At 38.5% G+C, this 25,089-nt stretch overlaps 1 protein-coding gene across 5 annotated transcripts in view; it reads right to left on the bottom strand.

Moving 5' to 3' along the window:
- KANSL1 (KAT8 regulatory NSL complex subunit 1) overlaps positions 1-24,613 on the bottom strand; it is a 121,386-nt gene extending 96,773 nt beyond the window's left edge. For all 5 annotated transcript variants that reach the window (XM_065896719.1, XM_065896720.1, XM_065896721.1 and 2 more), the window contains exon 1: positions 23,322-24,613. In XM_065896719.1, the coding sequence (XP_065752791.1) occupies positions 23,322-24,613 (1,292 nt within the window). The remainder of the gene's footprint in view (positions 1-23,321) is intronic.
- Between the last annotated feature and the right edge of the window lie 476 nt (positions 24,614-25,089).

Raw genomic sequence — 25,089 nt, 5'->3', positions numbered from 1 at the left:
ACCCTGCACTGACATTTTACCAACATCATTTTCTCCTGTGTTTGTGTCTTGTTTTGGTAATTCTCACAATGCTTCAAACTTTTTCATTACTTCTATATTTTTTTATGGTGATCTGTGATCAGTGATCTTTGATGTTACTACTGCAAAAAGATTACAACTCCCTGAAGGCTCAGATGATGGTTAACATTATTTAGCAGTATTTTTCAATTAAAGTATGTACATTTTTTTAGGCATAATGCTATTGCACATTTAATAGACTACAGTATAGTGTAAACTTTTATATGCACTAGGAAAACAAAAAATTCATGTGACTCACTTTATTGCGATATTCACTTTATTGCAGTGGTCTGGAAGCGAACCCCAAATATCTCCAAGGTGTTCCAATTACCTACCTGAGGGGACTAGGAATGACTATTAGCACATAGCAGGCATCCAGTAAATTAACATGCATTATGACTTTCATATAAATTTATGAGCCCATGGGGCTTCCCTGGTGGCACAGTGGTTGAGAGTCCGCCTGCCGATGCAGGGGACACGGGTTCGTGCCCCGGTCTGGGAAGATCCCACATGCCGCGGAGCGGCTGGGCCCGTGAGCCATGGCCGCTGAGCTGCGCCTGCGCTCCGCAACGGGAGAGGCCGCAGCAGTGAGAGGCCGGCGTACCGCAAAAAAAAAAAAAAAAAAAAAAATTTATGAGCCCTTGTCTAAGTTGACTGCAAGGTCCCTATTCTGTCAGCAAAAACTGTTGAACATCTGTGCTCAGCAATATGAATATGAAGAAGACATGGATGGTCCCTGTTGAAAAGAATTCAGCCGGTTAAGATCCTTTCACAGACAAGTAGCACAATATACTGAGTGCTAAACTTCCACCTAATTCTGAAAAGATGAAAGCTGAAGATTTCGAAATTATTTTAGTCATAAAGTTAAACATTAACAACAGTGTATAATAATCAAGTTAAGTTCCTATCAAATTGAAATTAAAATGTCAAGCTTCTTACACTGGCCTACAAGGGTTTCTGATTTCATCTCCTACCACTCATTCTATACCTGGATGACCATGCGTGCTCCTGCCACCTGGCTTTCCTACCTAAAATTTAACAGGCCTAGCTCAGTCCCACCTCGGGGCCTTTGTACTTGTTCTTCACTGGGACTGCTCTCTGTCAAGATCTTCACAGGACTTCTTCTCTCACTTCATTTAGATCTCAGCACAAACCCTCGTCAGAGATGCCTTCCCCAACCACCCTATTTAAAATCACCACCTCCCTCAGATAACTATCACTTTCAATCTCCTTACGCTGCTTTATTTCTTGTTTTAGCAACTGTTAACTGGCCTTATATCATTTACTCATCATCTATCTCCCATATTAGGATAAAACCTCATGAAAACAGGAATTCTATATTGGCAGCTGTATCCCTAGCAACTATAATACAGCCTGGAAAATACTGACTACTTGATATACATTTGTTATTTGTTAAATGAATGACATGCTCTTGAGTGATGAAAAATATTCCTTCATCATTACAAATTACATAGCTTCTTACCCTCAACTGGTTCCAATTAAATATAGCATGTAAAGGCTACTCCTAGGAGAGGGGCTCTTAATCTGAGGCTTCTGGGAGTCATTTGACCCATTTTTCTGGAAGAAAAGTCTACAGCTTTTCTTTAAAGGGTCCCTAAATCACAAAAAACATCCTAGGGGCAGTGACTCACAACTTTGGTCTTACTGTGGAAGCTCCTGGAGAATTTTTAAAATACAGATGCCTGGATTCCATCCCAGAGATTATGTTTTACCTGGTCTGGGGTACAACCTTAGCATCAGGATTTTTTTTTTTTAGTTACCCAGGTGATTACAGTGTACAGCAGAAGTTGAGAACCATGCATGCAACTTGGAAGCAACAATGTTAAATGGATCAGATTTCTCAAAACCACTTATATATGGAAGAAAATAAAATTTAAAAACTAGGAATTCTGAAAGAATTAGCATCTTTGGCAAACAGATTAATGTACAAGTGCCTGAATAATTCTATATGACAAACATTTAACACAAAGATTAATATCTCTACCTCTACTTAAATACTAATCTGATACTGATATTTTAATACTTAATCCCAGAACACAAATTATTGTTCATTTAAAACACACCCATTTCAATCAAAAGTTCACTTGCTAATAATTTACTAGATTATAAAATCTAAACACATCAAGAGAACAACAAAATACAACAGAAGTCCAGTCAAGGACTACATTACAACTATGATGCCTTCTGTAGTTCTATTGCTAAAAACTTCTTTGAAGCAATGTATTTCACCAATTAATGTCCTCATTTAGCCTCTACTGTTATACAGAATGACAGACAGAGGGTTTAGGTGAAACTAATACTGACAACACACACAAAAGGAGAAAGAAGAGGGAAGGGGAATTTCAGAGATTTATTTAGATCATGCCCAAAAAGGATTTGAAAAAAACAGGTGTCAGACTGACACAGGTGGTGGGCTGTTTTTTTGTTTTTTAAGTCCAACAAGCAAACATCATGTTATGAGCCAATTCATTGTTACCAATCTAGAGTACCATAGGTTACTAGTTTTTATATCCTCACTCAAGAAGCCCCTTTTAATAAATGATTGGCAGGATAAGAGACTAAAGCAGCAAAATGCTAAGTATTTGCTAAAAATAAATAAATAAATAAATAAACAACTAAATCCAGAGATGCTAAAGTCCAGAATGATAAATAATTTTTAAATGTTAGGATACTTAGAACCTCTAAGGAACTCATTCCACCTACCCATCTGTCTTGACTCTTGACTGCGTGGAGACATGTGCTGACACAGAAGCACCAGGTCATGAGCCCACCTGATAGAGAACGTCAGAAACTTAAAGCAACAGTTTTTAAATCTAAAGGAGCTTTGGGGAAGAAAGTCAGACTCCTAGCTATGAAGTCTTCCTGGCTTACTTCTTGGTCATATTGCAATTTTATCCTAAGCATTATTCATTTTCCTTGTCAAGTGAAGTAAATTTAATGAGAAAGTGCAAACAAAGAGACACATGCAGGTACACAACTCATCAACCCATTTTAATTGAAGAGACTGGAGACAGATGGAGCTTGAAATGCACAGGAAACATGAATAAATGTAAAACTATCAGAGATGGAAAATTCCTCTTTAAAATTTTCTTTCTACAAAGATAGGCACAGGGACAGCTTTAGTTTGCTATGTCATTTTACTCTACATAAAATAATGTTCTCTTATTATTAACTTTCTCTTTTACCAAGAGCCTATGGAAATAAATGTTCTGGGATTAACTAGCAAATAGATAAATGAAGCCACAAAAACACATTCTCAAAATGTGGGCTGGAAATGAAAACAAAGCAGCACAGGATATGAACTGAACTCCACTGGCTGTTTACAAAATGTTTTCATGTACACAAGTCTCATACAACAGGAAAAAAACACTAGTACAGAGAAAGACAAGACTACACGGAAAGGCTACCTGGAGATACAGGAGTTGAAGACTTCATGAAATATCAAGAGACCAGGTCATTTATTCAGTAGTAGGTTACCAACCGAGAATGCTTACTCACTCCTTTTAATTTACTAATACAAGAATAAACAAAAAAGAAAATATCAGTAGGAAGAAGAGAGAGAAGCTAAGAAAACTGGATCCAAAGGGAGCTATAAGGTGGGGGAATCCCCGGCCCCGGAAGTTAATTACCCAAGTCAGAAAAAGTAAGAGAACAAAAAAGGTTGACCAGTAAAACCGACTATTTCATGTACAGCTTCAGATGCCTCAACATGCTAGGGCTTTAAAGAGAGAACTCTCCTCTCTCTAGCAATTGCTTCAGTGCCCTGTTCTTCTTGCAACCAGATAATACTGCACTCAACTATATCCCCTCTAAATCAGATGCAGCATTTTGAAATCAGCCCCATTACCCTTAACTCAACTTTGAAGCAGAAGGGAATGAACCCCCCTGGACAAAAGGATATCTAGTTTTAGGGAGTGAAAAGGTATAATAGTGATGAGGAAGAGTGGAAAAAAAGGGGGGCTGGAAGACTAAAAGAACAAAGCAGTGGCTCACAACCTTTTCTCTACCTCAACTTAACTGAGAAAGGCTGACTGGCATATATCTATGTGTTTGAATCACATGCAACTGGAAATGGGCGAGGTGAGCTAACTGATTTCTGATTCTTCGTTAGGAAGATATTCCTCCTCATGACTGTCCTTAAAGAATTCCTACTTTAAAGGTACGGTCTGACTCATCAATGTCCATCTTCATTGCAAAGCCTTAAACACTACCCAAATACAGTTCAAGTATATTCTTTTCTTAGGGCTGGTGACAAAGGTGAGGGTGGGATGAGGGGAAGGAGTAAATAATAAGGGAAGGAATAAACAATCAGAGCAGAAACACCCATGATATATGGTTTATAAGATGCCTTCTCAAGATTTTATCTCAATTTTAGTTTCTTCATTGGTAATATAGACACAAAGCTTACTACATAACTAGAGAATGTTATACAAAATGAAACAAAGGGCATTCCTGGAATTCAGCATGAAAGTTGATGCTAGTGCCCTTCCCTCTCTAAGGAGACATAAAGAAGACTAATCCAGAGGCCCTCACCCAAGGGTGATTTTGTCTCCCCAGGACACATGTGGCAATGTCTGGAAACATATTTTGTCGTCACAACTGGGGGAGAAAGAGCGCTACTGGTATTTGGTAGGTAGAGACCAGAGATGCTGTTAAACATCCTACAATGCACAGGGCAGCCCTCCATAACAAAGAGCAATCTGGCCCAAAATATCAATAGGGCCTATGCTGGGAAACACCTAAACAAATTCATTTCTGGAAAAACCACACAAACAGGAGGGAAACAGAGTCTGTAGTTCCTCCAGCCTATAAGAAGCCTATTTAGGAGGTAGTTTAAGAACAATCCTATTTTATGGCAGCTATTACTCAAATCACAAATGTCAGGAAAAAAACTTGTAAATGCCGGAAAAATATTTTGTCCTCCCAATTATTTAAAAATGCAGATAAAGTATCATTGAGAACCTATTACATTCATTTTTCTAAATAAGAATAATAATATTCAAGCTTGAAGTTAAACTGGAACACTCATTTAACAATGACAGCAGAAAAAAGTGATACAATTCTTTTAGAAAGCAATCTGGGGGGGTAAATAGCTGTCTAAATGATATCCTTTGACCACAGAACCCAATTTAAAAGAAAGAACGCAATGTACAAAAGCACTCACTGCATAGAAAAACTGACAGTAGTGTCCAACAATGGACATACACTCAAAATCTAAATATCAGTACTATTATCTATGTGCCAGGCACTGAAACAGGACATAGGAGAGAGGAAATAATGTATGTAAAAAGCCTAACAAAAACCCCATTAGATAAGTGTTAATAAGTTCCATGCTACAGAAAAAACTAAGGTGCAAAGATCAGAGCACTAGTAAGTCAGACAGCCTAAAGCTCTCTAAACCCTCACACACTGTGCAAGGCTGAATGCAATGAATAATTGAGGTAAAAACTTGATGAAGTATTATGAATCTAGTAAAAATAATCATGACTACTTATTTATATACAGAATTTTATATCTAAACTGAAAACATATACTTTTCAAATACCCATAAAAGGTTTAACAACTGACCATGTAATTGGTCACAAAGACATAGCTCGAATTCCAAAAATCAGAAAGCACACAGGCCACATTCTTTAACACAATGCAACAAAACTAAAAATCAAAAAAATTTTAAAGGATAGGAAAAAATAGAAAAAAAAAGACTGGAAAACTGAACACATCTTTCTAAATAATTGTGCTGAAGAGAAACTAAACTTGCTCTCCTCTTTTAGAAAAGAATAATAAAGATATGACACACCAAACTCTTAGAATTTGGCCAAAGAACTAACTCAGAGAAAATGCTAGATACTTAAATGCTTATTTAAGAAAATAAAAAAAAAATAAAAGAAAATAAGGCAGATTGAAAATAAATGATCTAAAACTTAAAGAAACTTTTTAAAAACTCCAAAGAAAGAAGTGAATACAAAAACAAAAGCAATGAAATAAAAATTGTAAACAAAAGGCAAATTCAATCAATATAACCAAGTTGTTTTTAAAAAGAGCTAATTGATAAAGCAGAAAACTTTGTATCCAAGAAAGAAAAAAAAAGTAGATTCAACAACAGAGTAAAGCAATACAAATAATAAATCTATGGGGAAATTTTTAAGAGCAATTTGCAGGGAAAATGTATAACTAAAATTTGGTCTTGAATGAAGGAAGAGATTAAAAACCTTAAACCAGGGCTTCCCTGGTGGCGCAGTGGTTGAGAGTCTGCCTGCCGATGCAAGGGACACGGGTTCGTGCCCCAGTCCAGGAAGATCCCACATGCCGCAGAGCGGCTAGGCCCGTGAGCCATGGCCGCTGAGCCTGTGCGTCCAGAGCCTGTGCTCCGCAACGGGAGAGGCCACAACAGTGAGAGGCCCGCATACCACACACACACAAAAAAACCCTTAAACCAACAACCACAGGATAAATTTAAAATATAAGCAAAGACCTATGCATAAAAGTATAGCAGCAACTAGTTCAAGGTAACAGTCAAGTTCTATCAAAAACATCAGTGAGGGGACTTCGCTGGTGGCGCAGTGGTTAAGAATCCGCCTGCCAATGCAGGGGACACAGGTTTGATCCCTGGTCCGGGAAGGTCCCACATGCCGTGAAGCAACTAATCCCTTGTACCACAACTACTGAAGCCTGCACGCCACAACTACTGAAGCCCACACACCTAGAGCCCGTGTTCCACAACAAGAGAAGCCACCGCAATAAGAAGCCCGCGCGCCGCAAGGAAGAGTAGCCCCCACTCGCCGCAACTAGAGAAAGCCCGCACGCAGCAGCGAAGACCCAACACAGCCAAAAAAACAAACCATCAATGAGTGAACAGATAATCCTTGTGAAAGGATTTGACAGCCAGTCAAAAAGTAAACTACTGGCCATTCCAAGTTACAAACATGGAGGAGGGAAAGCAGCCCCCCTCTTCAAAAAACAAACCACAACACTTAACAACTCCCATTTGATGCATGCTAGAAGAATAATCCAGGTCATCCAGATAGTCAATAACTGATAATAGTTAGCCTAAAAACTCCCCACTGGAATGTACACTCCAGAGACAGCAGAGATGTTTGTCTATTTTGCTCACTGCTCTATCTCCAGTGCTTTGAAGATCCCCTGGCAAATAACAGGCACACAATAAACATTTGCTGAATTAATTTAAGGGTCAATCAACATCAGGAAATCATTTAAAGGCTCTAAAAGAGAAAAAAATATATATATGTATACATATATGTAGATATAGATATATAAAATTACCGCCACAGATACTGAAAAGGCATTGACAGTATTTAATACTCAGTTGTAACAAAAATCCTTACTGTGTTAGAAATTAAAAGAACTGTGTCTGACCTAACAAAAGACAATCATCACAAACCCATAGCACAAATCACACTCAATGGCTAAACATAACTTCTCTAACAATAAAGTCAGGACCCAGACAAAAAAGTCCCCATACCTCTGGTACTATTCAACCATGTACTGGAGGGTTCCAGTTTATGCAACTGGACAAGAAAAAGAAACCCAAAGTCTAACAACTGAAAAGGAGAAAACAAAAATGTCACCATCTATCTACTAAGTGACTATCTATCTGGTAAAATCAAATCGAAATAATTGAAAGAATTGCTAAGAACAGTAAAATTCGGTAAAGCAGCCAAACAAAAATATTAACATATAAAAAGTTTTCCCACATACCAGCAAGAAATAAGCTCATGTTTAATAGCATTAAAATCTGTAAAATACACAGAAATAAACACAACAGAAAATATACAAGGCTTATAGAAAGAAAAGTATAAATTTTACTCTAGACATAAAGGACCTCAATAGAGAAAAATATCACAATTTTGGAAGACATAATGTTGTCAAGATGTCATATCTCCAAATTAATGTACAGTCACAAAGCAATCCCAATCCAAATCCCAACATGATTTAAAGGAAGCTGACAAACTGAGGTAAAATCCATATGGAAGAAGATAATGAGCACGAATAGTGCCCTCACAAACATATATCTATTTGTGCAGTTACTCCATCTGATATTTAAAGCTATGGCAAACAGTATATGTTATAGATAGTATGCAGAACAACACTGTTATCACGTAAAGCTTTAATAATTCAAACAGTGTGATCCTGATGTAGGAATTGACACTGGATCAGTGAAACAGAAGACAACACGTTAACAGATATTTATATGAATTTAGTTTACAATCAAAGCAGCACTTCTAAAAGAATGGTCTACTGAATATACTGGTTAGGGAAGACTGTTTATCCATGGATGGGGGGGTGGCGGATAAAGTTCAAGCCTTACCTCAAACCATACACAAAAAAGAGCTGCAGAGACAACAGATTGGTGCTTGCCAGAGGTGGGTGGTAGGGGTTAGATAAAATGGATGAAGAGAGTCAAAAGGTACAAACTTCTACTTATAAAATAAGTAAGTTATGGCGGTGTAATGTACAGCACTGCCAACTACAGTTATTAATACTGTATTACATATTTGAAAGTTGCTAAGATAGCAAATCTTAAAAGTTCTCATCACAAGAAAAAAGAATTCTGTAACCATTAATGGTGATAGATGTTAACCAGACTTACTGTGGTGATCATTTCACAACACCTACAAATAATGAATCATTATGTTGTGCACCTGAAACTAATATAATGTATGTCAATCATACCTCAACTAAAAAATTTTTAATAAAAGAACTTTAAGAGATAAACATAAAAGCTAGACAAAGTCACTCCTCTTAGGGAAGCTCTTCTCCAACAAAAGGGCTTTCACTCCAAACAATTTCACTTCATTTCTTTCCCTCCCCAAACACTGACAATCTCTTCTTGCCTCTGCTAGCTACATCAATATTCTGCCAATTTTCAAGGATCAAAATCCAGTCACATCATCAAGTTTCCTAAAGTGTGTAATCAGTGAAATATGTTAGATTTGGAGTCAAGAGCTCTAGCAGAACCTTGACTCTTATCCTAATAACCTTTAGCACAGTCACTTGACCTCTCTGTCCCTAGGTTTCTCGTTTGTATATGACAAATTTGTACTTAGCTCCAAAGTGAGCTCTGAAATTCTCTATTTCATCAATGTTGCACCTGGACCTTTCTCATTCCACATACATCACCCCAGTTCAAAAGACTTATTTGCAGCTAGGCTACTTTCTTTTAAGTCTTGCCCTGCTCCAAACCATCCTACACCTCCGATCCATCCAGTCCATATCCACTCTCAAAGACTCCTTATGAGAGCACTTTAATTATGCCATTCCCACGTTAGTGATTCTCCACTATTCTTAGGATAAAATCAAAATGCACTATCCTGGCATTCAAAAACAATATGACCCCAACTTACTCTTCCAACCTTATCTTCCGCCTTCTTGAACCTTTTATCTGTGGCATATAGCTCCCTTCCCTGTTACCCAACACAACATCCTCCATCTCAGGCTCCTCATCCTTGCACCTGACACATCCTATTTCTCTTGGAAACCTAAGTGCCATCCTTGATCCAAACTAAAGTTCCATCTCTTCTCAGGTCTTCAGGTCACCTTACTTATTATTAGCCCAGAGCAATCACGCTTTCCTCCTAAATTTCAGCATTTAATGCCAGTACCATGAATCTAGTACTCAGCAAACATTGCCTAATTCTAATGCTTCTTTTTCTACTTGGGGGGGGGGGGGGCGGCGCACATGCTTAATCAGTCACATAAATTATTCCTTGAAAGCAGGAACCACATTCTCGATTCTACTTAATTGTTTTCATCATTCCTTATTTTACTATCAGAGAAGTGTTTCCTTGCCCTTTGGGGGCAACGTTTATCTTGATGATACACAATCCTGAAAGGTTAGTCTCCAAATAATTAAGAGTTACCTTGAAATTTTTTATATTTATTCTTTGCTCAGAGAATTCTGGATCTCCTTTTCTGGAATTGCCACAGGGACACTTTTCACTACCCTCAATGATGACACATCTTAGTTTCTACTCCGATGATCAACTCTGGTAACTCCTCTGATCACTGCTGAAGGACTCTATTAAAGGAATATAAACTGTAGCTCTTTGAAGGCTGGCCTACTAGGAAACACCCGAAGACAATGCTGTTCTTTACCTTTCTGTAAGTCTGCCAGGCAATCTTACTGTTCATGGATGAAATTAAGGAAATTTATCTCATCTGGGAATACCATCGCACTATTTAGAGGACACCATGGAATTACAAATAATCTAATATTGCTTTAGACATTAGTGGAAATAATAACCTTCTGCATCTAATAAAACGTGAAACCAAGTATATACATATCACGTCAACATCTTGAAAGCACACCTGGAAATATCAAAGTCACCTCACACTTTTCGACTCTTGGGTCTGAGCCCTACTTATTATCAAGTTATCACTAAGAGCAAATTAGTAGAGTTCTCATTTGGGAGGATAATCAGTGCACCAAACTTCCTGCAAATACAAAGTTAGCCTTTCCATTTAAACTTCCAAGTCAGATTATTTCTGTGAATGCTTGAATGTATTTGCATAAAAGATCAATTTTGAATAAAGCTGGGCAGAAGCAAAATGAGTCTTAAGCAAGCCTCACTGTTTTCATCTTACAAAGAGAAGACTGACCTGTCTTCCAGCCTTGTGAATAAATATCTTGCAAAATTCACTAGGCATAGGGTGTGCTCAAAGAATACTTGCTGGAAAAATACGCTGGGGAACTGCCAGTTTAAAAAGAAAAACATTTTCACCCAGTTGGAATTCTAGAGAAACAGGGGTTACAGCGACTCAGATGAAAACCCTCAAGATATGAAGAAAAAATTTTTTAGAAAAATCCCAGATCTTTTCATTTTCTGAGTAAAAGTCTATGAAAGGCAACTAAATGAATCAATGAAGGATTCAACTATTTTAACTTTATGCATCTAAAGACCAATAACTGAAATTCTGCCTTTGATATGTGGCAGTGTGAAAAGGCAACAAGTCTCTTTACTTGTTCTATATAAACTAATTTTACAATCTGTAATAGTTTTTGATCGATTGTTTCTGGGAAAGAAACAGAACAAGAGTACTCTGTATTGTCTTGTTTATTTTAGGGGCAGGGGAGAGACAGATGTTTTTCATTAGGGATATTTATTTTCAAAGTGTAACACTCCAAAAACAGCTTTATTAAGCGAAAAGGATACCTTTCTGGTAAAGGCCTTTGTCTTTACTCTCACTATACCCCATCCTCAGGGTCCACACTTTGTAAACTTAACTTTCAGATTTCTTCATTGCCACAAGTAGAACACAATAAAAAAAATAAAAAGGTACACACAGGCACACACACCAGGTTACCCCATGACAGAAACAAGTGCGCAGACTGCTGCGGCTCCACCATTAACTCCCTGATGGGACCCAGTCTGGGGACTCCCTGAGGTAATGCAGGCAGTGTGAGCTACACAGAGGGTTGCCTGGACGGTCAACATAATCAGCAAAACAGGGTAGTATGGCTCACAGTGACAAAGGCCTTTCCCATCCCAGCCTGGGTCTCATCATTACAAAACAACAAGAAATATTTTTCAAAAAGGTATAATCGAGATTTCATAAGTGAGGAACTTAAGCCTAGGAAGATTAAAAGACTAAACTAAAATGAACAATTCTCAATAGTAGTCCAAAATTCTTTCTACTATATTGTTCCCTCTTTAGTACTAATCCTACACATGCTAAGAAAAATGATAACTTCTAGTTTATCCTTCAGGTTTTCTGGTGATTATCAAATAAGAAATCAAATGTTAATGATAAACCTTATACTCAGACACTGAAGTGACAAAAATTTGTATAATTGGGTTGAAAACCAATCAGGATATTCTTCAATTGCTATTTCATGCCTTTCAAGTTCTTATAGTAACCAGATTTACCAGAGTTTTTTTTTAAATTAATTTTTATCGGAGTATAGTTGCTTTACAACCAGAGATTCCTTGAGGAAAATAATAAACACTAAGTACATGCTAACAATTCAAGCATCAGCTATAAGCACAGGGAAGACTAAAGGAGAAAGAACATAAAATACTTTCATATCTTAAAAAATTTCTTTTTTCCAGCAACTGGGGAAATAAAGAGGATTTTTCCATGCAAGTTGAAATATAAATCATCCTTTTAGAATATCAAAAATGTTTATTTGCTGGGGAAAAAATTATGAAATAAGCACCTCCTTAGATTTATTATCGTAGAGGGAAACTATTTAACCTTCCTATCATCCCTCACGGTCAATGCCATGCTCATCAGTGTACTGGGCCGAAAGAGAGGCACCTGAAGAGCTATGCACCTTCAGGTTGCTCCATTTCTCCAAACAGAATCTTCTTTCTGCTCCTGCCAAATCAGTTCCAGGAGAAAAACAGTAGAGAGAGCAGTAAGGAAGACCTAGCTTTCATCTTCTCCATGATCTCAAGCAAATTATTTAACGTATCTATAGTCTTGGGTCTCAACTATAAAATGAAGATATCACCTTCATCATATGAATGTTTTAAAGATTTACCAAATGCAAACCACCTAACATACAGAAGGTGTGATCAATACTTACTAATTCCCCTGTCTCCTTCTTCTTACTTTTATTTTTTTGGCTGCACCATGAGACTTTCAGGATCTTAGTTCCCCGACCAGGGAATGAACCCGGGCCACTGCGGTGAAAGCACTGAGTCCTAACCACTGGACCGAGTCTCAACTACTAGGCCACCAGGGAATTCCCTCTTTCTTTTTTAAAAAAATCACCCCCGGCACTTCCTAGATGTTAACATCTACCTTAACAAAATGCCCCACCCAATCCATCCAACTCCTGTTCCACAAAAGAAATGAGTAACGGTATTGTAAGTTAAGAATATATTTGGGGGCTTCCCTGGGGGCGCAGTGGTTAAGAATCCGCCTGCCAATGCAGGGAACACGGGTTCGAGCCCTGGTCCACATGCCGCAGAGCAACTAAGCCCATGTGCCACAACTATTGAGCCTGCACTCTAGAGCCCGTGAGCCACAACTACTGAGCCTGCGCGCCTAGAGCCCATGCTCTGCAACAAGAGAATCCACCACAATAAGAAGCCTGCACACTGCAACGAAGAGTAACTCCCGCTCACCGCAACCAGAGAAAGCCCGAGCGCAACAAATAATAAATAATTTTTAAAAAAAGAATATACTTGGTATACCTTTCCTCAAAAGATACTATCAGGGCTTCCCTGGTGTGGTTGAGAGTCCGCCTGCCGATGCAGGGAACGCGGGTTCATGCCCTGGTCCGGGAGGATCCCATGTGCCGCGGAGCGGCTGGGCCCATGGGCCGTGGCCGCTGGGCCTGCGCGTCCAGAGCCTGTGCTCCGCAGCAGGAGAGGCCACAACAGTGAGAGGCCCGTGTACCGCAAAAAAAAAAAAAAAGGTACTATCAAATTCCTTAATACTACTTACATTTCTTAACCATAAAGTGCCATATTTTTACATGATGTTCGGTAAATCTCTTTTCATCAACCAAATCCAAAGGACAGTTTGATTCTATTTCCACTAAAATAGGTAGCGTTTATGCCCAAGCTGTGGGTAAACGGCCTAGATTAATACAGTCGGCCCTCTTTTTTTTCACTTTATTTTTATAATAATAATTTCATTATTATTTTTTCCCCTTCACTGGCAGGTGGATTCTTAACCACTGCGCCACCAGGCAAGTCCCCGGCCCTCTTTAATTGTAGGTTTCCCATCTGAAGTTGGCTGAATCTGCAGATATGGAGGGCTAACTGTACTAGGCCATTTTATATAAGGGACCCGAGCCTCCTCAGGATTCTGGTATCTGCAGGGCTCCTGGAATCGATCCCCTGAGAGTATTGAGGGACGACTGTATCCTGATTTCTTATTAGCTATGTGACATTAAACAAGTAACAAACTTTTCAATCCTCAGTCTGAGTCTGTAAAACTAAGATAATATCTACCTCGTTGTATTGTGAGGACTAAATAAATTAATGCATGTAAAGCACTTTTAACACATTACCTACCCCCAAATATTCCACAAATGTAGGTTATTACTTTTTTTCCTCTATCAGTATGTCTCAAACTATGTTATCTGATTAGGCAAAGTTGATTTAAAATGTTTCCTAGCTCAACCAAATCAATTCAGTCAAAACCTTCTTGGGGTCCACGTTTCAGACTAATTTAATCCCAACAGCCCTTAGCTCTGTCTCCTTCAGTTTCTATCTTACCAGGATGCATCTCTCAAGTACCACAAGAACAAACAGGACACAGGGATTAAGGGTGAACAAGAAAATGGTCACACACATAAATGATATCATTCAGTTCCCTGGCTCATGCCCTTTATTCTATTAGGCAGAAGAAGTAAAACATCTTTTAAGAAAATGATTCTTTTTATGTGGACCATTTTTAAAGTCTTTATTGAATCTGTTACAATATTGCTTCTGTTTTATGCTTTCATTTTTTGTCTGCAAGGCATGTGGGATCTTAGCTCCCCGACCAGGGATCAAACCCACACCCCTGCATTGGAAGGCAAAGTCTTAACCTCTGGACTGCCAGGGAAGTCCCAGAAAATGATTTAAAATGGAATTTAACCCCTCTTCCTGGTTGCCATTCCTCAATGTCCACTCCCCACTGCCCCCCCCACACAATATTCTCCACATATCCTCTTACTGAGTTCTGAATATAAGCTATATGGTTGCTACAATGTTACTAAATAGGTTGCCAGAGCAACCAACAACATTTACAATTTAACAACAATTTTTCAGTATATTCTGTTTGAGGAAGACTCTTCAGATACTTTTATTACTAGATTAAAACTAATTTCAAAGCAATCTGGCTTACCACTTTGGTGCAAAACCTTTCTTCGTAATTATACAATTATGAAGTCAAACAGATGGGGGGACTTCCCTGACGGTCCAGTGGTTAAGGCTCCGCGTTCTCAATGCAGGGGGGTGCGGGTTCGATCCTTGGTTGGGGAACTAAGATCCCACATGCCGCACGACGCAGCCAAGAAAAATAAAACTAAATTCAAATAGGTTAAAGTTGCCACAAAGCCTTAATTAATGAGAATCAAAATTAGTAAGATTTACTCTTTATATTTATTATATACTGAGCCCCTTGGTTCAAACAGATAGCATAATTTTCCCAGATACACAATGGAAAACAGGAAAAAAACAACAAACTTGTAGTTATGAAAGGAGATGCCTTAGGCACGAATTTCTGCCTACCTTGCAAAATACAGATGTCCCTGGGTATTCGAGGGGGACTGGTTCCAGACTCCCCTCCCCCAATACCAAAATGCAGATGCTCAAGTCTGCAGATATAAAATAGGGTATTTGCATATAACCTATGCACATCATTCTGTATACTTTAAATCATCTCTAGATTACTTAAAATACTTTACAATGTGAATGCTAAATACATAGTTGCCAGTGAACTGAAATTCAAGTTCTGAATTCAAGTTTTGCTTTTTGGAAGTTTCTGGAATTCTCCCCCACCACCACCAAAATATTTCTGATCTGCAGTTGGTTCAATCCACCAATGTGGAACCTGCAGATCCAGAGGGCTGACTATAATCTAATCCATGTTGGCCTTTACTCAGGGAGAGAGCAGAGAAACTAAAGTACTATTCATTCGAAATACAATGTGACTCCAAGCTTTTCCTAGTAAAACAGTTTATTTTATCTTGCTGATGGAATCTAATAGGGTGCTCTGCAAATGACACTGAAACTTCTGGATATGCCCAACAGCCAAAAATGTTTAAATGAAAATTAGTAAATATGGACCACATTCAGTAACATCCCCCATTGGCTCCTTCTTCATCCCAACAGATCCATCCAATCTAGTTACTCCTGTCAAAAATCTGAGAATTACCCATAACTCCTCTTCCCTCTCTCTCAACATCCCACTCATCGCATCCGATCAATCACAAGTCCTAGTCACCCTACCTCCAAAATACCCAGTTCCCTCACTCTTCCCTCCAAAGGCCAAGTCCCCACTCTCTTACATAGCTTACCACAGCAGCCTAAATGGTTTCCCAAAGTCCAAATCCACTCTACGCTTCATACAATAAGAGGGGTCTTTAAAAAATCCAATGATAAATAAACTCTGTCAATGGTTTCACAATAAAATTTTAAACTGGAGATGACCTACAAGCCCACCTACACGACATAGCCTCTAGCAACCTCTCTGGCCTCATTTCTCACTACTCTCCTTACACTTTGCACTGTTCTTGAAAGCATCCAGCACCTCCCATTCCCAAGGCCTTAGCACATGCCGTTTCCTCTGTAACACACCTCCTCTCTTTTTCACCAACTCCTTCTCATCATTCAGGTCTCAACTTACATGTGACTTCTTCAAGATACTTGCTAGGACATCCCCACCCATCTTAATTAGATGTTCCTAATATGCACCCCCTCAGCACTCCGAACTTCGTTTCTGTGGCACCCACACCACTATAAATATATCATTTAACTATATGATTACTTGCTCAAATAATCTCTCTTTCTAACCTATACTGCCCATGAGGGCAGGGCAGGGACTGTGTCTCTCTTATTCACCACTATCTACCCATAGCACCTCAGCACAGAGTAGGCATTCAATACATCTAATAAGCGAATTAATTAATTCCAAAGTCTCCAACGTAAGGTTCTGAGGCCTCTCTGTAGAGGTCAACTCCTCCTTCTCTGCTTACACAGGATTACTTGGAAGTCCATTTCCTGATTTTTAACAGTTGCTGGAACTTATAAGTAATACAGAAACCTTCATTTTTGAGACACTGGTAAAGAACTTCAACCCTCATATAAGGGTTATTTTGCAAGGTGTGTTCTTATAGTCACCCAAGCTTGAAACTTCAACCATCTATGATGATCCCTCCCTATTTTTCCCATACCGCCTTTGTTAATAATCCCATTAAATCTATTTCTGCACCACCTCTGGAATTTCCTCTTTTCCTTTTTACACTACATTTATTACACTTACCTATATTACTAGATCTCTAAAGTATTTCCACTCTAGCCACTAAAGCCCCATGCCTTTTAGTCTCTGTCCTCTCAGTGTATGCTGTGCCTTCTTCCTGTACTGACCTACCTCATCAGGCCACAACCGAGACAACCTTCTACCAAAATCCTAGCCATCCTTCAAGGCTCATTTCTAATATCCTTTCTTTCCAATTCCATCAACCAGCTGTGATCTCTTCCTATTTCATTTGCATCACCCAACATTTACCATATATTACTATATGCCAGGCACTGTTCTAAGTAGTCATCTTTACCTACCATGTCTCCAATACACATCAAAACTATAAGCTTTTTGTGGATAGAAACTCAGTTTATTTACCTATGGCATCTCTCACGTCTTACACACTCACTCATAGGTACTTATATATGACCACTTTAAAAGTGTACAACTGACCCTTGAACAACATGGGTTTAAACTGTGCACATCCATTTAGACGCAAATTTCTTTCAACATTTAATACGAGCTGTGGTTGGTTGAATTCATGGATACAGAGGGCCGTGGATGTTCAACTGCAGAGACGGCGGGCACCCCTAACCCCATTGTTGTTCAAGGGTCAACTGTACTTCACTCAATTTTTTTTTTTTTTTTTTGCGGTACACAGGCCTCTCCCTGCTGTGGCCTCTCCCGCCGCAGAGCACAGGCTCCAGATGCGCAGGCCCAGCCAGCGGCCACAGCTCAGGGGCCCAGCCGCTCCGCGGCACGTGGGATCCTCCCAGACCGGGGCAAGTACCCGTGTCCCCTGCATCGGCAGGCGGACTCTCAACCACTGCGCCACCAGGGAAGCCCCTTCACTCAAGTTTAAAGAATGAAAACACCAATCCCAAGGCAACAGAAAATATTTGGAGCAACTAGATCTGCAGCAAACGGGTAACCCCCAAATTCCTGCTGCCTAACTTCCTTCCTTCAGAATCATACAAGAAGCACCAAGAATAATTCTCACTACCTACATAACTTCTCAGAAAAAAAGCGGGGGGTGGGGGGTGGGGGGGGAGAAGACGGAGAAAATACAGAAGCTCATATTTCTGTCACTGGATGTCATATGCAGGCTAGCATAAAAAGAAAAAAAAAATAATCAAAGATGATTAGATTAAATTAGAACAAGGTGTCTGACAAGTGAAAGTCTACTCAGCTCTGAAGTAACTTCTCTAAGAACATGATGGAATTATTCCCATATATGTAATACACCCAGTAAGATCCACAATAATCATTTTAATGGATTATGGGGCGGAAAGGGGACCTAAGGTAGTAAAAGAATCAAAGCTCTAAGTCACAAGTCAAGAAAGCCATTTTGTTTCGAGGTACACCAGTGACTTACAGGGAACTTTGCCTCAGACTCCCCAAATGCAAAAAAATGGTGCTGAGAATAGCTCCATCAATGTTAAAGACAGAGCTGTCACAATTCAAAGTAGTTTAAGCCCTAGAGATCAATTTCCTCATTTATATTAGAAAAAGTGGTTACATGATTAGCCCTATAGCTAGTCTGTAGCAAAGAAGGGTTAGATGTTAGGTTTCCAGCTGACAGACCTCTCACCCCATCATTCTGTGAAAGGACAAGGAATAGGAAAATAAGGACAAATCAAGTAGACTGCCACCTTTGGCAACATCATCTGTGAATACTTAATAAATTCAAGTACAAGCTATAACACAAAACCTTCCACAGTAACTAAAAAGCAAAATCAACAAACACACTAGTCATTCATTATACCCTGAAGTCTTCATGAACAACTCCAAAAGGGTGAAATTCCCCAGAAACATAGAAAAGTCACCGCAATCAAGACAATCAAAATTCAAATAACTTCTTTAGTGTCACTAAACTGAGCATCTAGTTTATTTTTACTCAACCTTGATCTGGAACAGACTTCAGGAGGCTATCAGACAAATAAAACATAGGTTAGAATAAATTTTAAAAAATAAAAACATGAAAATAAAACAAGAACAGGGAGAACAAAATGAAGCCAAGAATGAGGCTTAAAAAACAAGTACAACAATAAGTCCTACAAATTTGGCTCTAAACTTCCAAAAAGCCAACAGGAAAATGGAGACCTAGTGAACAACACAAATTATAACAGGCAGGTAATAAAAACAGACTTAAAAGCTTAGGAAAAAATACAATTATTCTTGGTTGCATATCTTTGCCCTGAAGTCCTTATAAAGAAGGCATTGTGTAACATAAAGATGTATTTTACATATAAAACAACATATATTTCTGTAGTCACTAACAAAATGTTTTATGGAATTATTTTTATTCTAACCTTCAAGATAAGCCTATGGTAACAGTTTACAGAGTTTTTTGGTTTTTGGTTTTTAAGGGAAAAGAGGTCTACAAACTATCCAGGTACTCAGAACACTGATGATCTAAGAATACATTTAAGAGAATATCTGGAAAAGGATTTTTTCTTTACAGGTACTTACTATAAAAGTTTACAAGCACAAGGGTAAGAAAATGAAAACTAAATTCAGCAAAACTAGGTATAGGTCCAGGAATTCCTAACAAAATAGAAGAACAACTCTTAGAAATGAGAAGGAGGAATACAAAGAAAAACTAAAGCGAAGAAGAGAGTGTGGGCGCACAAGCACACACTCAACAGTTCTTGTTATAAACACGAGATAACTACCAATAAATGCTTCTATTCCTACTTCCACAATTAAGAATTAAACACTGAGGTATTTATTGAAACATACAGCTTCCTTTCTAGTCCCTCGATCAAGAAGATGACGTTTTTAAAAAGAATGGTATAGCACAGGGAACTCTACTCAATGCTCTCTGGTGACCTAAATGAGAAGGAAATCCAAAAGAGAGGATATACCTATACGTAAAGCTGATTCACTCTGCTGTATAGTATAAACTAACACAATATCGTAAAGCAACTACACTCCAATCAAAAAAAAAAAAAAAGCCAAAAAAAAAGAGAATGAAATGCCATCTGCAGCAACATGGATGGACCTAGAGATTATCATACTAAGTAAATCAGAAAAAGACAAATACCATATGATACCACTTACATGTGGAATCTAAAACATGACCCAAATGAACTTATTTATGAAACAGAAACAGACTCACAGGCATAGAAAACAAACTTATGATTACCAAAGGGGAAAGGGGGTGGGGGAGGGATAAATTAGGAGTTTGCAAATTAGCAGATACAAACTACTATATATAAAATAGATAAACAAGATCCTACTGTATAGCACAGCGAACTATATTCAATACCCTGTAATAAACCATATGGAAAAATATATGAAAAAGAATATACGTAGATATATGTATAACTGAATCACTTTGGTGTTAACCAGAAACTAACAAAACATTGTAAATCAAAGTATTTATACTTCAAATAAAAAAAAAATTTTTAAGATGATGTTTAAATTCCTGCTCATTCCACAGTGATGTTACTAAACAACGATATAGGTCAAACTCAATGTAGTGCAGATTTTCCAAAGTAGTAGTTACATGTACCAAGACAGGAAGACATACAAATATAACATTTTTGGATGATTTTCCGAAAAGAACTTTTATGTTTTAAATTAAACATAAAATCAGTTAACCAAAAAAAAAAAAAACAAGGAAAAGGAAAGAACTTCTCTAAACATGTCTCATCCAGCAATATTAGAATTTACTAACTGTAAAATGATAAACACACAATTCTCAACAACATATAAAACCAATCATTCTGCTACTGCTAGCATGTGCCTAGGATTTACAATGAATCACTGATATTCCTCTCGGAACATAGGAAATAAGGAAAAACACACATGAATTCTTGGTGAAAGCTTGTAATTTTCAGAGAACCATCCACTTGTAATTTAAGCAACATCATTTAAAAACAATTCATTTCAACAGTCTTCTCTACTAAATATTTTCATTATGGCTGCTCAGACTAAATCTACTGACTTTTATCTCTGACAGTACTTCAGCAAAGGAGTGAAATACTAGACAGGCTACTCTAAGAGGTAAAAAGTTGAAATTCACCAGCTGGATCAAGCTCCTGAAGAGTTAACTAACTTCTTATTCCAGGACTCAAGAATTATAAATCTGGTTATAAGATTTGGGAGGGACTATTAAATCACAAAGAAAAGGCTTCTCAGCATCCAAAGAACCTCCCGGGTTTTTTTCTTTTTTAATCAAAGCAATGCGTCCACTCTCACTGGCCAATTGCTGAAAATCTTTAAAATACTCAGAAGGTCAACAAACACCTGGCTAAATACTAGCCTTAGGAGTCAATCGGGTAACCTTGCTTAACAAGAACTTAACAAGTATTTACACTTTATTGGTGGTTTTAATTTGTCAATAAATTCATATATATCATAATGTGCAAAAAGTACATTTATTTGACAGTACTTTTAGTGTCCAAATTGTCCTTACTTTAATATGATCTGAAGCATGGAAACTCAACTTTTTAAAGCATTATTTAGTTGATTTCATTGTAAGAGGATTAAACTGATCCCAAAAAGTTTCCTAAAATGATCCCTCAGTTGTCCTTATAATTCACACCCTATCAATCAACAAACTATTATGTGAGAAGAAGTGAAACGAAGTGAAATGGACTACGAGGTCTTTTCAAATCACTAGACTTACCCCATGAAATAAAAAAAGTTCTCTCTTAGGTATTCTGATTTCACTGGGTTGGAACAGTTACCCCCAACATTACCAAAACTCAGAAATGTTTCCAATACAATGTATCCTGAAAAGATTACGCTTATAGAGTCTAGGTGTTTTTCTTCATCAAATACACAAAATAAGTACAGGAAACTTAAAATGTTTCAACTAAAGTATGTTACACAAAATTACTTTTAAACACAAAATATTCAACTGTTAACCAAGATTTCTTAAAACAGTGGTTTACGCAGCAAAGTCAGTGGGGATAATGCCACAAATACTGGCAAGCTGATTTAAGCTACTAATCCATTTAAGGAACGGTAACTATGTTACAGCAGTAGCAAGGCTCTGAAATGTATTTGCTTTAGACCTGAATATAGAAATGGACTCTTGAGCACAGTAAACTAACAAATGGTAATGGAACTTGGGCTATGAGGAAAAAATACAGCAAAATTATCCAGATTTTTTCACTCAAAATAGAAACACAAACCAAAATTTCATACTCAGATACAGTGTTATCCATGTGAATAACACAAACAAAACTGAAAAAAAAAAAAAGGAAATTTACTTATGCTTAAAAGCATAGCTGTCTCAACAAATTCTCCAGTGAAAAGCTTAGTCACCTTTTTATTTCAGGCAAGGGAAAGCCAATTATTCCAACATATCCACCTATTTCAGCCTTCTCTAGTAATCCAACCTTTACAACATCCCTACCCAAAAAGGAAATGAAAGAGGATCTACTAGTCAACTCCCCTGCCCTTCTTTTCCAACTACTCTGTTTACTCTCTCATAAGTCTCGATAAATGTACATTGATCTATCTTTAAGGAGATATATTTTACTTCCTTATCTGTCAGGAGCAGAATGCAGGGTCAGGAGGGAAGAACAACAGTAAAGCACCTCTGGCTCAACCAGGTCCACCTAAAGTGCCACACAAAGCTTATGAATAATTTTCCTCAAACCAACAGATTTTGAAAATCCAGTACGAATTTATCACAAATATGTCAATACATTTTACTTAACTGAGAGAAAATAAAATCCAAATCTGATAAAGATGGTTTCTTTTAGGGAGAGAATGAGGTTGTGAAAGCAGACTGTGCTTGGAGGCAACCTACAAAATATTCTGAAGCATTTTCTGATTATTAATCCTTAAAACATACGGAAATCTCAAGTGTTAAAATTAAAGACTGGGTACATTCTCTGCTGAAAGCTCAATTAGAAGCAACTATAAATTCCAGTGAACTTAACTAGGTCAACTAAACTTTTGGCCCCACTTACTAGAAACAACAAAATGTGAAGTCAAGCCTTATAAACTTACAAAAATATCCTACACATAGTTTCAAAAGAAATCTAGTTATTCACTCTGAAAGGATGGGTACACTTTTACAAATTGGAAGCCTTCCAGTTTTTTCTTAGTAAGATTTCAATGGGAAATTAACAGCTTTTACCCTACAGCAACACAAACGCTGTACCAAATATACCTTCCATTTCTTCACTAGCAGGTATACATGCAACCACCTACCTAAAATTAGGAAAAAGAAAAACGAAAGAAATCTAGGCACCTATATACAAAGAAGCCCATTCTTCCTGTGATGGGAATTCACCAACTCTTTCTCTCTTGTCCAAACATTTCCCAAAAATGACATTATGCATGATTCTACTCACAGGGGTAAGTGGCGCTGCTCAGGATCAGCTCTGGTCAGTTCTTCTTCTTCAATATCAGATTCTCCCCCTGAACTACTGTCAGTGACGTCTGAATCAAATGCTCGTTCACTGCACCTCAAGTTAGCTATGCCGCTGGCTGTAAATCTGTCCAATTCTTCTGAAATCGAATCACTTTTCAGGAAGTTGCTAAGTCCCTCTGAAGTGGCGGTCTCACTGGCAGCTTTTCTCAATGCAGCTTCAGCCTTTCGAGTTAGCATCAACTGGCTCCGGGGCTTCAAGGATTCCAAGTTTGGCAGTTTGCTCAAGGTTTTCTCTAAAAATCCACCCAGCTGATGCTGTATATGCCTCTCCACCTGCTTGGCTTGCACAACCTGTAAGCGCTTCTGTAACCTGCGGGCACGGCTCTCAATATCAGCCTGCCGCCGTAGTAAAGCTGTTATCCTTGTGCCGGAATCTAAAGCACTGAAAAGAATGGAAGACAGGGGAGACTTTTTACCCTCTAATTTGACACCCCCCAAGTTAGAACTGGTGTCTGTGTCAGGTGATAACCTACTGCTTCCTTGAAGCGCCGGCGGCTGTTCCATGGAATTTACAGAAGATTTGTTTGCAGTGCTATTATTGCTAAATATCGTTGTGTGTTCTACATCAAGGCTTCTATGTGGAAGAGTGCAATTGGTCATACCCCCTTTCAAGTCCCCAGATTCAGATGCCACCACTTCACCCCCCTGAAGAGAAGATGACGTGAGAGCTCGTTTTCCCCCATTAAGGGGACTGGAATTGTCGTGATCAGAATGTGTTGAACTTTTAGTCAATTTCTTCGCCAACCCATTTACAGGTGCTTGTGGCAGAGCTGTCTGACCACTTGTATTCATGGTTCTAAGATTTTCTAAGGAAAACTCCAAAACTGGCTGTCTCCCCAACAGCTCAGCTCGGAGTTCATAGGACTGAGATAAGAGAGGATGAGATTTAAGTACTGTCTGCTTGCTGAAGACACCTTGCAATTTCAACGATTCCTTTGAGGGAACAGATGTTACATCGGAGCAAAGATAAGATGCCACCAGTGGTTGCAGCTTTCCCAAGTCTTCCTTGTTAGGATTATTTCGGAAGTCTAGACTGGGGTCCTCTGCAGCAATGGCTTTTCTTTTGGTTCCGTTGGCAGCAATAAGGATGTTGGCGTTGCCGTTATTTTCGGCACTGCCAGGGGACAAAGTGGAGGATGGGGGAGCCAGTTTGAACCGGATATGGTGTGCTTCAGCTGCTGCGTCAGTGAGAGCGGGCGCCATCGCAGCCATTCAGCACAGAGAGACAGGAAGTCCAGCCTCTCCCGGTGCCGAGGCCAGCTCCACAGCCCCTTACCGCCTCCCCAGAGAACAGACTAGAAGAGAAAGAAGAAAAGGAAGTTATAAATACAAGCACGTTAGAAAACAACACACATGTTTTTAATACAAACATTACTTGAGGCTGTTAACCAAACTCTGCCTCCAGAAGAAAAACACTCAAACCAAAAGGGGAGATGTGTTGGGGCAGGGCCACAATCCCTGCACAAGAGAAAGAATTCCATCCTTTTTTGTCACTTGTTACCGTAAATTGAAAGTAGCCACAGACTGTTAAAGTTAAATCATCTGCATCTAAAAAGTATCTTTAAAACTTCTTGAAATTAGTGAATTTAAAGCAAATGTATCAAACTAAGCACCCAGGAATTAAACAGAAAAGAATTAGTAAGGAACTCCTCATCCCTACCAAAGTTTCTATGCCAATTGTCACAGGT

This window comes from Phocoena phocoena, chromosome 19, assembly GCF_963924675.1.
Source record: "Phocoena phocoena chromosome 19, mPhoPho1.1, whole genome shotgun sequence".
NCBI classification, from domain to species: domain Eukaryota; kingdom Metazoa; phylum Chordata; class Mammalia; order Artiodactyla; family Phocoenidae; genus Phocoena; species Phocoena phocoena.
Note: the sequence above shows the minus strand (reverse complement) of the source record. Positions and strands in the feature narration are given on the sequence as shown.